This window comes from Hyaena hyaena, unplaced genomic scaffold (assembly GCF_003009895.1).
Source record: "Hyaena hyaena isolate Hyena2069 unplaced genomic scaffold, ASM300989v1 scaffold_130, whole genome shotgun sequence".
NCBI classification, from domain to species: domain Eukaryota; kingdom Metazoa; phylum Chordata; class Mammalia; order Carnivora; family Hyaenidae; genus Hyaena; species Hyaena hyaena.
Window position 1 is genome coordinate 2,572,561 of NW_024080762.1, and position 13,934 is coordinate 2,586,494.

Here is a 13,934-nt window from a genome sequence, read left to right on the forward strand (position 1 = left end):
TCAGATGGGACTCATGTCTCCAAGGCATAAATTATTTTTTTAAAACTTAAAAGTTTATTTCTGAAAAGCCAGAGAAGCTGCAAAGAAGAAGCAGAGAAAAAGAAAAAAAAAACCAGAATGAGAGATGGTTTAAAACATGGGGACCCAGGAGCTGCGCTTAGAATTTATGTTTAAAACTAGCAAAGGAGGGGCGCCTGGGTGGCTCAGTTGGTTAAGCGTCCGACTTCGGCTCAGGTCATGATCTTGCGGTTCGTGGGTTCGAGCCCCACGTCGGGCTCTGTGCTGACATCTCAGAGCCTGGAGCCTGCTTCAGATTCTCTCTCTCTCTCTCTCTCTCTCTCTGCCCCTCCCCTGCTCTCTCTTTCTTTCTCAAAAATAAATATGCATTAAAATTTCTTTTAATAACAAAAAATAATAAAAGTAGCAAAGGAGATTAAAAATGCCACTAGGAAGCACCTTACCCCAGGACTGAAGGGAGGGCCCAGAGGCAATGGTACTAAAGAATAAATGGAAGCTGCACAAACAGATCAAGAACTCCAAGGATCAGAAAGTAGTTAAGAAATCTCTGGGAGAGACAACAGGGAGCACCTAGAAGGGAATGCCTTAAGTGCATGGAAAGTTGACCTCTTACTCTTCTCAGCAAACCACTCCGCTGGCGCACTCTTACTGCGTAGTTTGTATGTATCTAATCTTGCAAAAGCCACTTCACATCTCTGTGACATGAGAGAGTTGATCTCTGAGGTCACTTGAAGCCCTGATACTCCATGCTTCCGTAATTTCCCCAGATTCCCTCCGGCTACCATAATGCTCAGTTTAATGCTTGAACCAAGTATAGGTGATAAATTGTATTTGTGGGCACTTTGAAGAAACCACAGAGAACAGGGCGCCTGGGTGGCTCAGTCAGTTAAGCATCTGACGTTTGGTTTCGGCTCAGGTCATGATCTCACGGTTCGTGAGACTGAGCCCTGTGTCGGGCTCTGCTGACACTGCAGAGCTTGCTTGGGATTCTCTCTGCCCCTCCCACATCTCTCTCTCTTTCTGACAAAATAGGTAAACAAACGTTAAAAAAATACTTTAAAAAAAGAGAGAGAGAAACCACAGAAAACAGACACAGCCTAGAATTCTGGGACATGATCTTGGAAAAAGCACCTTATTACTACTGGCCAGTGAGAATAAAGAGGTAATTCAAAATCCATGCTGGGGAGGTGGGAGGGAAGGGAACCAAGCTTAGATATAATGCTGTATCTAAAATTCATCATTTGATAATATAAAAATCATTTTTGGAGTTTGCTAAACAGCCCTTCTTTGTAGGCATTGCAAAAGCTATCTAGTAAACCAGAATGGAGAGAAAAGTCATGGACAAATCGCAAGGAAATTAGTCAGAAATTGTGCAATTGCAATACACTAGAGAGGGACTAGGGCAGGACACCTGGGTGGCTCAGTTAGTTGAGCGTCCAACTTCTTCAACCGGCTCAGGTCATGATCTCCTGGTTTGTGGGTTCGAGCCCTGTGTCAGGCTCCATACTGACAGCTTGGAGCCTGGAGCTTGCTTTGGATTCTGTGTCTTCCTCTCTCTCTCTGCTTCTCCCCAGCTCATGCTCTGTTTCTCTCTCTCTCTCTCTCTCTCTCAAAAAAAAAAAAAAAAAAAACCATAAAAAATGTTTAAAGGAACTGGGGAAGTTTATAAAGGATATAATATTAAGCACATACTGAGTGAAAACACCATCCAAAAAAGTATCAATCAGTAATCTGACAAGCACAAAGTATCAAATATGTACCCTCAGTCAAGCACTGAGAATTACAAGTGAAACACAAGCCTGAAGTGAATACTCATGCTTACATAATATAGCCCATGAACAAATAAAGTTAAGGCCAAAGCTTGCTATTCACTCCCATATAAGATATGGCACTGGAAAGCAATGGAAATAATAAAATATGCATTCAATAAATATTATTTGGTTTGGCTGTTAGACTGAATCTCATAAGATAAATTATGATTGAATCTTAATCCATGCAAATACTCTTTCCAAAATTTAGCTTATTAGTTTCTTAAGTATTATTCAATTCTGACATGCTATCTGAACACCAGAAGACTCAACATTAGCCCTAAGCAAATAAACAAATCTGCTCTCCAAAGATTACCTGTTTTTCCCCAGCAGAAGGACACGGAGGGATCTCAGAGTAGAAAGCCCGCTGATTTCTTCAATTTGGTTATCATATAAATCCAAGAATATTAGCCTCTGTAGATTAGAAATATTTTGGATCCGAGTTATAAAATTGTGTTGAAAGTTCAACAAACGAAGGTGTTCTTCTCCATCAATGATAGGACACACAGTCAGCTTTTGCCTAGAAAACATTTGTAAAAGTAAATAAAGCTTCGATGTGACAATCTGCCTCCTCTTATGAATGTTATTAACAGTATTTTTGTGCCCCCATGCTGTGAGGAGGAAAAGGCAAATACAACCACTTCTTGTCTCCAGGAACTATTGTGAATCATTTGACAAAGGCACTTCTTAAAATTAAGTCTAAGCTCTCATTGCATTAAAAAAAAAAAAATCTCCAGTATCGATTATTTCACATAAGATGGACTTAACATTAGAAAACACTCAATGTAATTGCCTTCTGTGGTGAAAGTTGAGATGATTCAAAGAGCCATGACACATAACCAGAGCCATGACCTTGATGTCAATCCACTGATAGAGTGTCCAGCCAACTAAGTCATCAGGGAAAGAAAACAACAACCCATATATACGGGTCTCTCACAGCATCACTGATTCTAGAGCTGAATGACATCTTTGGAAGAGCAAGAGCAAGAAATCCAGCCATCCACAGTTCACTTGACGGAAAGTTTCATCCTGAAATCCATTCAGGGAAAAGTGGTCCTCAGAAGCTTAGATTTTAAAAACTACGATTACACGTTCAACATTAGCTTTAGACTTTGCAGAACATTTAGAATGATATAGGATAGGATGAAACCTTTACTAATCTATGCCTTTAGCCGTATCTGAAACACTCGGTCTGTATTATGCAAAAAGCCACCATGTATTACATGTGAAGTAAGTATGTGCAGGGCCCTTTAAGAACTCTACTAGTGCAACAATATGGGCCAGATAGGGAGGGATTCTACTCTAAGATTTTCAACAGTGTTCAAGGAAAACGTGGCTCTATTGATCAGTGCATGAACAACTCTAATGGGGAGAGACTTATTAGAACTATTTCCTTTCAGTAAAAATCAAATAAATAGTATCTATAGGAAATAAATCAAACATGAGTAAAACTGTGGAAGTGCTCAGAAATGACCTTATTTAGAGAAAACAGAATTATTAGCACAAGGAAATGACTGAATGTTAATGGTCAACAAAGATATGATGTTTAGGGGACCCTAAGTGGCTCAGTCAGTTGAGCGCCAACTTCGGCTCACAGTCCATGAGTTTGAGCCCCATGTCGGGCTCTGAGCTAACAGCTAACAGCCTGGAGCCTGCTTCAGATCCTGTGTCTCCGTCGCTCTCTGCCCCTACTCCACTTGCTCTCTGTCTTTCTCTCTCTCAAAAATAAAATAAACATAAAAAATTTTAAACAAAAAAGGTATGTTTAAAAATGTAGACCCTGAAGGGGCGCCTGGGTGGCTCAGTCGGGTAAGCAGCCGGCTTCGGCTCAGGTCATGATCTCACATTCGTGGGTTCAAGCCCCGCGTCGGGCTCTGTGCTGACAGCCAGCTCAGAGCCTGGAGCCTGTTTCAGATTCTGTATCTCCCTCTCTCTCTGACTCTCCCCTGTTCATGTTCTCTCTCTCTCTCTCTCTCTCTCTCTCTCAGAAATAAATAAACATAAAAAATTATATATATAGACCCTGAAAAAATCAGTTTAAAAAGAAGGAAAGTAAAATATAATAGATAAGAGTTGAATTCTTTTCATGTGTGCTTAGTATTTTGAATTCATTTTATGCATTCAATTATACTACATTTGTTCCTTGTTTTACCAGTTATAAATTAATAACTTACAAGTATTCTAGTTTGAAATGTATATCTTTATTCACTTAGCAAAAAAACTTATATTGTCTCATTTTTCCTGCTCCAGTCTTCGTCTGTTTCTCATAATTAAACTTACCAATCCCCACAGCTTCTAGGTCATCCAAGTGTTGAGTCAGTCATGACTGAGAAAGGAAAATAAATCATCTCCGACCTCCCTGTTACATAAACTATTGTAGCTTAAAATAAAGTCACTTTCTCTGATTCTAAATGTAGTGACTAAGTCCCAGATCCAAGGCTCTCACCCATGTACCCCTTCACCCACTAAGTCCCTGCCATCCAGCAACACAAGCGAACACACACACATAAAAGGTGGGTGCTCTCTGCGGGGGTCATTCTGCCTTACAAAAGCCCCGAGCTGCTGCACGTCCTTCCCACGCCAGGGGTCTACTGGGCTGCACGTTTGCCTCTGGGTTTCCCGCTTGGTGCTGGAAGGCTGCCTTGCTGGTGCCCCCGGCCTGCCCAGCCTCCCAGGACAGCCAGAGCCCAGCTCTCCAGGCACTGCTGCTCAGCTGGATGCTCCCCTTGGCCCCTCAGTCTCCTGGCTCAGAGGCTGCAAAGTGGCAGATCTGCCTTTGGAAACCTCGGCCGCTGCCCCCGGCTCTCAAAGCCCAAGGGCCTCGCTGCCAGCCCCGCTTTCGAGATCACACACCCTGCTACTGATCGAATTATGCCTGAGCAATTATGCGGGCATCTGTGCGATCCTGCCATTTCACACCCAGCCTCTGAGGCCGAGTCAACCCCCTCGTCCTGCCTTTCCCTGGTAAGCAAGTCTCCACCCGACCAGTCGGCTTCCTCACCCCAGATGCCCAAGATACAAGGGCCGTCTGCACGACTGCCTGAACCACCACAAGCTACCACGCGAGTGCCTACCCTGTTATCTCTCAGCCTCACAAACACTGGCTCCTGTTAGTATAAGGCACACGTGACCGTAGGGCTGAGGTGCTATTCTTGGCTGGACTTTGAAAGACTGAGATAAAAATTTCCAGAAAATCTTTCAAAACGTTAAAATGGTATCGGAGAAGTTACAAATATTAGACAGCATTAGATCACAAAACCCAGCGATACTGCAAAGCTGTCACGAGTTAGTGGTGCTCTGCCCTCAGTTACAGCGGCCCTCAGAGAGCTTCCCATCTAGACACACAAACGGTCTGTGACAATTTACTGTCAGGCGCCGCCAATGTAAGAAGTTTGCTTAACAACTCGCTCTTGGAAACGCAGAGGGCTTCCTAGACTTAAAGCTAGGGGTCACTCATTCCTAAGTTTTTCAGTCTATTTTTCCAAGACTAAGTATATTCCAAGTATACTGACTCATTCCCAAGTTTTTTAGTCTGTTTTTCTCCCAGGCTCTGTTCTAGGTGCTGGGGATACAGAAATGAACAAAACCCTCAGTGTCTGTGGAGCTTATATTCCAGTAAGAGAAGACAAACAATAAACTTGACAAGTAAAACATGTAATGTTAGAAAGTGATGAGCGCTAAGAAGAAAGATAAAGCAGAGAAGGGGGCTGGGGAGTATCAGCGGGGAATGGGTAGTAGCTTTAGACAGGGTAGCCAAGGAAGGTTGTCCCCAACGTGATACCATTTGAGTAAAGATACCATTTGAGGTGAGGGAGTGAGCCTACAGAGATGTGAGGGAACTGCGTCGTAGGCAGAGGGAACATCAAGGGCAAAAGTCCCGAGGTGTACGCATGCTTGGTGTATTCAAGGGGCAGCAGGGCAGCAGGTGTAAATTTGGCAGAGTGAATGAAGGAGAGATTAGGAGTGAGATAACTGGATAGGGCCCAGAAGGGCCCATATGAGGACCAGATGATACATTTTTTTCTATCCTAAAATCCATTTTTATCAAGGTCATACTCTAGAATTACTATACTACTCTTTCAGGGCATAGGTAAGCTCTGTTACATTACATAGCTGTAAAATCCCTCCCCACACCTACCTGAGAGAACAGAAGAGCTAGAGAACAGGAAAAGGGAGAGAGGCTTTTGTACTTTTCCAATCTTGTACCATGCTTATTATCTAGTAAAAAAAATAATAATAATAAAATAAATTGCCCTCACCTTTCTAGGGTCAACCTGTCTGAGTAAAGAATCTTCTCTTCAGAAGAACGTTGGAGAATGGGAAATGATGGCATTGATGAGCTCGCCAGATTGATGTGATCACCTATTACAAAAGATACACAAATTACTGGATTAGGAAAAAACTCCAACATCTGAAGACGAAAGTTATCTTATTTTTGGAGAACTCTGGCCCCTACAAGTATCTTTTCTGGAAAGTACAGTTTCCAGAGCTCTCCACATTTAAAATTATTACATTTGAGTTTGTCTCTTTCCTCCTCAAACCTAAACTATGTGTTCTGTATAGATGTTCTCTATAGACCAAATAATTTTCCCTCACCCTAAAGATTGGTTGAAAGTACAGAACAACTATAGGGCTATCTTTACCCCGTTATAAGGCTGACCCCTAGTACAACTTTAACTCTCTTAGAATGCAGATGGCAGTCCCTCATTACCAGATACGTTTGGGCCAGCACTATGACAGCCCTGCCGGGTTCTGGGCTTTGAAGGTGTCTGAATGGAAGAATCTCCAAATGCTGATAAGGAGCTCATGGTAGTTTTCATTTCCAGCCCACATAGGTCTGTCACGTTTGTTGTGGACGAGATGCATGATGATTTATTACGAGGCGAAGGGCTTATTACTCTTCCATCTCCTTCAAAATATCAAAAAGTGTGTCACAAAGCTACACAGTACATGATGTTGCTACTGGAAATACAGAGAAAGTAGTTTGGGATAGCAAACGTAAGGCTGGCATCATCACTTTTTCTTTGTATGTTCAGCTACTATTAGTAGAAAATACTGCAGAGACCAATGGATGTGGATAAATGTCGTACAATTGTAGTTAGGGTGCACAGGGTGTGATACTCCTATAAGGTGAATGGGCTGCAGTCCTATCAACCTGACTGCCAGCAAGTAGCTTTCAATTGAGTGGCCAAACACATCTGAAATTAACAAACTATACACAAAAGGCAGAATGAAAATGGTATCTGTTATATATTCACACATAAATGTGACAATTATTTTTCATTTAAGAAGATGGCTATGCATGGGTTTGGGGGGTGGTGGATTTTATATTCTAAAGACCCAGAATAGTGTACAATGCCTAAGAACAGATGCTGCGAAGTTCCAGAAATGAGGTAGGATTTGAGTCATGAGGGGATCATTTGAACACCAGAAGAAATCTACTGTATTTTCTCCTATGAAGAGAAGAATATTCTTGGGGCGCCTGGGTGGCTTAGTCGGTTAAGCGTCCAACTTCCGCTTAGGTCATGATCTCGCGGTTTGTGGGTTTGAGCCCCGCGTTGGGCTCTGTGCTGACTGCCAGCTCAGAGCCTGGAGCCTATTTCAGAGTCTGTGTCTCCCTCTCTCTCTGACCCTCCCCTGCTCACACTGTCTCTCTCTCTCTCCTAGAAATAAAAAATATTTAAAAAAAGAGAGAATATTCTTGAAAGCAGCAATGGATGTTCAAGGGAGCAATAAGCAGTAAGAAGGAAACGATGGTTACCAGAATTCTGCTACTTAAATGGACCAATAAGATGAAAAGATAAACCCAAATCTAAGAAACTAACATACTTTTGGGGAGGCCATCGGACAATACGGTGGTAACTTAAAATCAAGTTCCATATAGATAGTATTAAAAAGCTGTAAAGCAATGGTATCTGCTAGCTTCTGTGGGTCTACAAGGTATAAACTGAAATATCACACAGCTAGCTTCTTGCACAAAATGATCAGTGCTCATACTCCACTTTTCTAAATATCATGAAACATCACAATAGCTGATAATGATGTTCTAGAGTATATGCATTCAGAACTGACAGCATGGCCACCAATGAACTGGTCTTGGGGTGGGATTCNAGTTCATGAGTTCTAGCCCTACGTCCTCTGTGCTGAAGCCTACTTGCAATTCTCTCTCTCTACCCCTTCGCTTCTTGGTCTCTCTGTCTTTCTCAGAATAAAAATTAAATTTAAAAAATGGTGAGGGGTGCCTGGGTGGCTTAGTTGGTTAAGCGTCTGACTTTCGCTTAGGTCATGATCTTGCGGTTCGTGGGTTTGAGCCCCGCATTGGGCTCTGTGCTGACTGCCAGCTCAGAGCCTGGAGCCTGTTTCAGAGTCTGTAACTCCCTCTCTCTCTGACCCTCCCCTGCTCACGCTGTCTGTCTCTCTCCCTCCTAGAAACAAATAAAACATTAAAAAATTAAAAAAAAAAAACTAGTCTTGGGATTAACTGATTAAGATGTAACTGGTGAGCTAAAGATTATAAAGGAAAAACTCCAAACAATAGACAAACTTGACTTTTCTTATTAGCATTAGAGTTAGATTTTTAAAAGCATTTTGTTAAAGCTTCAAACCAATCCTCGGTTTAAGAGACAGATTTAAACTTCAAAAGACTTGGGGTGTAGAGGAAACAAAGAGTAATTTCAGTCATGCTTAGTGAACAAAGGAGTTTTATCCTCACACTTTTCAGCTCTTATTACACACAGAAGGTATGATGAGCTTACCATCAAGATCAGTGTAATATATATATTTTTTGTAAGAGCCATATATATATACAGGATATATACATATATGTATGGCTCTTACAAGATATATATACATATCTATATACAGGATACAGGTATCGAGTCTTAATATTCTAAAAAGCCCAAAAGAAATTACATACCAAGTTTTAGACTTACCGGCTCAAATAAAACATTGAGCTTCTTTCCTTTAGACTGAGAGTACCACTGATTAATTTATGCTGTCAGGCTACCATATACACTTAATTAATTTTGAGAAAATAGAGAAAAATAAGAAGTGGAGTGAAATTAATTATAATGATTATAAGGATGCAGTTTATTTGATAAAGATTCCCAAACTTTCCTGATAAAGTGCTACTTATAATTTCTCCAAAGTTTCATGCCTTTGCAGGTAGAACGGTGAGTACAAAAGTCAAGAAAAAAGCTACACGCCCTGTGGCCTTCTTTGCATGAAACTCCTAGAACTATGGAGGAGGCACATTTAGAAACAACCGGGTACAAATGAGTAGCCTGTTCTAGAGAATGACTTTGAATAAAATCCTTCAATGGAAAAAAGGGTTTATTTTTCCCTAGAGAATTTTCTATTTTATGAGTCATTACTTATGTATAAAGCTTTATTCATCTGTTAGGTTCACAAAATTCAGTGTTCCACACTATTTTCTCATTACCAAGTAGCTAGTAATACCTTACCATTTAAATAAATTTACCTCACCAGTCCTGTAGAAATCTATATATAAACTTACTCTTCTAACTCAAGAATGGCTTGGAAGAAGTATGTATTGACCCATGATACAGAAAATAAATTTAAGATATTATTAGCAAAAAGATGAAGAAAATTCACAATGCAAATATAAATCCAGGCTCACATCTGTAACTCTGTGTCTAACACAGTGTCTAGCACATAGTACATAGTCGATAAATATGTACTGAACTGAACCAAAGAAGGCAAGATGGATGCTTCCTATAGGGTGGAAGTGAAGTTAGGTGGATGCCATGTCTAGCATGGCCAAGACAAGACTGTAGGACACAGGAAAGAGAAAAGTCATGTCGATTAGACAGGCTCAAGAAGGTCCTGAAGTAACAAAGCAAAAAATAAAAACTAATTAAATATTCAAAATGGCCCTGGGTTCACGTAGTGCTGAGATGAACAATAACACGCCTACACTGGTCAACACTCTCCTAAAAACTCCTAAAAGGTGGGGGTGGTACCGGTCGCAAGGATTCTGTAGAGCTTCACACTAGCCCATTACAGATGGCTCGCAGTTCTCAGCAACCAACTAACAACTCAAATGTGCTCAAGGAAATTTCTCCTTGAACTGAAAAATACATTTCAGACATATGACCAGATCATAAAAGGCAGTGTTTTTCAAAGCACGGTCTACAAATCATAGCCATCAGAATCACTCAAGACATTAAAAATGCACATTTCCAAGTCCCACTCAAGGCATACAATATCAGAGTGGGGAAGGGGAAGAAAGGAGGGGGAGTATTAGGAACCTGCCTTTCTAACAAAATCTTGGGTGATGCATACTAAAGTTTAAGGCCTTTGATATAAAATACTTATAATTATACACACTAGTCAGGGAAAGAAAGAGATTTTCTTCTCTACTCCTGATTTGTCACTCTTCCCACTGTTTCCTTGTTTCCTAAACATCTGTGTTCCTGTACTCTTACCCTCATTAGTTAGCCATTTTTCTTAGTTCTTTTTTTTTTTATAGTTTATTGTCAAGTTGGTTTCCATATAACACCCAGTGCTCATCCCCACAAGTGCCCTCCTCCATGCCCATCTCCCCCCTCCCCTCCCCCTATTTTTCTTAGTTCTAATACAGTATTTGGAAGATTCTTTCCCATTCTGAGGTACACAGCCCACCCCCAAACTACAGTATAATTGCTTTTTCTGTATAGGAAATAATCTACTTTGCTGTGTATATAAAATCAATTCTGATCTAAACAAATACCGAACCAATTTGATTAATGAACCATGGGTTACTAAACCATTTCATTTTTCACTCAAGTCTGTTTGGATTTGGGTAGCCGAAATTATTAAACAATATTACCCAAGGAAGATAAACCATATCTGACCTCTACTTGCAGACAATACCTTGCCTACTTGAGTAGTTTCTTTCAAGGTCATGTTGCAAGAGTCGACCAGGGAATGACGGCGTTTCTCTATTTAGCTTGAATTCAACCTAAAACACATATTTCGGGAAGAATTTCATCGTAAGGCATGATAAAATTACATACAATACTGATACATGCTACAGCAGAGATAGGCCCTGAAAACATGTTAAGTGAAAGAAGCCAGACACAAAATGGCATATCGTGTAATCCATCTATAAAGTACTACTAATAACAAAATCTACAGAGACAGAAACAGATTTGTGGCTTTCAAAGGGGGTGGGAAGAGAGAATGGGGAGTGACTGCTTAATGGATACAGGGACCCCCTTCTGGGTGACAAAAAGTTGTGGAACTACATAATGATGATGGAGGCACAATCTTGTGAATGCACAAGCTGATACGCTAATTGGTACAACTTTAAATGGCCAAAATGGTAAATTTTATGTTATGTGGGTTTTTTTAACACACACACACACACACACATACACACACACACACACTATCAGAGTCAGTTTCATGAGGTCAGATGAAACCATGTTCCAAACCACCTGCAATTCCTCCATACCCTCGGCAAAGACACAATGATTAAAAGAATCATTTTCTAGGAAACAAAAGCAAGAAACATACAGCAGAAACTAAATTCTGTTGGAAAAAGTCACTATGTTTTTATCATCAGAATTCCTGTAAGTCCAATTATAATAAAATTGTATATCTAAACCTTCTCAGAAGGTTTTTCTCTAAATTGATTTTAAATTATTTGGTAGAACTGAGAAAAACAAAATCAAAACAACCTCTCATGATTAGTCACAGAAAAAACCCTAAATACATATCTTAAAAACTAAGATGCTTCTGATTCATACACACTATACATATTATAATAGCATTTGTATCCTAATTTTATGAATTATACGAGCTAAAGGTATTTTCTTAGAACATATGTCTACCCTGGAGAGAGCAAATGGTTTGAAGAGAATTTGGACGAGGCACACATTTCCTAGAAGTGCATTATAATGATAGAACAAGATTTGTCCAGTGAGATCTACTCACAGACTTTTGGAGGGAATCCATTATGTCCAATTATAATAAAGTATACTTTCAATTAATCTAGCTAACTGCTATTTATCCAAGACGATCAAATGATCTATTTTCCCAGTGTTTATTTTCATATACATAATATCATCAACTACTACCACCTTGACTAATGGTGTCTATCATCCTTTTGACCCTCCTTACCCTCCTCATGCTGTTATTTGTAAATTGTCCTTCACTTTAGAGTTCCCTCCGTGGCATCAATTGAACAGTTTTTTTTTTTAGGAAAAATCTGAATTGTGATGGTTGGAGATATCCAACTTGGTCAAACGGGGAAAAATTGTCTTCAGAAGGTGTGGGAGGTAGGTGAATATGTTTGGACGCTGAGGTGAGATGGGAGGGAAAGAAAATCAGGCATATTAAATCTAAAGCGAGGTGTAATGGAAATGCCAAAGATACTGCACACAAATTAGGGGGAAAAAAGAATCTTATGTTCGTATCTTAACTTCTAAATAACATTAAGCCTAATGTATTTCCACTGCTAATGTATTATTTTCTCCCCTGATTTTAGATGGAATGTGGAGATGTATGCCCCCAAATTATCACATTTTATCCATTATAAGATGCCGTCGGTAGTAAAACATACCATCATTTTTACCCACTACCAAGAAAGAAAAATCTTTCCCCATAAAACTATAACATGCCATGAATTCCAAGAAGAATCCTGATTTAAGAAATGTTTAAATGCAAAAAGGAAAAAAAACCTCAGATGGCTCATTTGGTTAAGCGACGGGCTCTTGATTTCCACTGAGGTCATGATCTCTCAGTCGTGAGATCGAACCCTGCTTAGGAGTCTGCACTGAGCGTGCCGGCACCTGCTCAGGATTCTCTCTCTCTCTCCCTCTCTCTCTCTGCCTCTCCTCGTTCATGCTCTCTCTCTCTCTCTCTCTCGCTCAAAATAAAGAAACAAACATTTAAAAAAAAAGAAAGGAAAACTCACATCTTAATCATTGATGAAATAAGAATCAGCTTTTAAAAGTGGCTTTTGACTTTATGTGAGCAGGAAAGAAAAATTTGTTTTAGCTCTGCTCTTTAAATCATGCTATTTGTGTAGATTATAAAATAATTTATCTTCAATTTAAATACAGATCTGCTTAAATCTTACTTTGCTTTTTTCGGGAAGCGATGATGTCTGAATAACCAGATGAAGCCCACAGTTCACCTGCAATGTAAAAATTAAAGCATAAAATCTACTCTTAACTTAAATACCCCCCCACACACAAATATTCCTTCCCAAATCAGTACAGATGAAGATATTAAAAAAACTTGGAATAAAATAGAATGCTTGCTTTTTGTTTGTGGCAAACGATCCTGTTCTGAGGATTTGCTGAAAACAATAAAATCAGGACAAAGAATTAAAAGGTTTCACTGTGATTTATTTTCCAAAATGTCTGCAGCGATTTAACCCTCTACCTTAGCACTTCAGGTTTTTGACACTGGCCCTTCCAGGTCTAAGTAAATACCTCAGTGGGACAGGCAAAGGAGGTGGGAGTGCCTATTATTAATAATAATTTGTCTTAATTTAAAGGGGAAAAAAAGGGCTGGGGGCTGACCGGTCATAAAATGAATCCTAGCTTTTCGCAGCAGACCAGCTCCACCTTCTGGGAAACCAAGAACCTGGACAAGACTTCGAATACCCATCATTCAATATCAGATACCCTCCAAGAGCCTTGGTCCAGTCCACGAATCTCAAGCCTCGGTCAGACAATAGCTTGAGGACACTCAGCGGTGCTGGTCCCAATAATACAGCCCATCACCTAGGACAAAGACGCCAGTCAGAGAAACGATACGAATGGGAAGAAGGGGAAAGTAGGAGACCCAACCTACGTTGTTCGCAGCCCGGCCAGACACAGAGCGGTATTTCCCGGGAATCATGGCAGGAGACAGTCCAGGATCTGTTAGATCTGCCTGAGAAGCGACGCTGCAGCGGAGACTCAGAGACCGAAAGGGGTCATCTCCCAGGCAACCCGCTCAAGGGTTACCATGGAGACGACCATTTCCGGTCTGGTCCTCTCCGAAATCCACCGGCCAACCCAGTCGGCAGAACCTCTGGTGATGCTCGAGGGGGCCCTCTGCGCCCCCACCTCGTCGTCCTACTTTCCGGGCGTCGTACAAACGGAGCGGGAG

At 40.6% G+C, this 13,934-nt stretch overlaps 1 protein-coding gene across 2 annotated transcripts in view; it reads right to left on the bottom strand.

Annotated features, from left to right (window-relative positions):
- The window catches only part of LRRC49 (leucine rich repeat containing 49), a 154,706-nt gene extending 140,937 nt beyond the window's left edge, over window positions 1-13,769 (bottom strand). Inside the window, exons 1-6 of one of the 2 annotated variants that reach the window (XM_039237857.1) lie at window positions 13,635-13,769; window positions 12,913-12,969; window positions 10,701-10,788; window positions 6,538-6,735; window positions 6,086-6,188; window positions 2,143-2,346 (exon numbers count right to left, since the gene is read on the bottom strand). In XM_039237857.1, coding sequence (XP_039093788.1) covers window positions 2,143-2,346; window positions 6,086-6,188; window positions 6,538-6,735; window positions 10,701-10,788; window positions 12,913-12,969; window positions 13,635-13,682 — 698 coding nt within the window. In that variant the 5' untranslated portion in view covers window positions 13,683-13,769. The remainder of the gene's footprint in view (window positions 1-2,142; window positions 2,347-6,085; window positions 6,189-6,537; window positions 6,736-10,700; window positions 10,789-12,912; window positions 12,970-13,634) is intronic. The other variant, XM_039237858.1, reaches the window with a different exon arrangement.
- Between the last annotated feature and the right edge of the window lie 165 nt (window positions 13,770-13,934).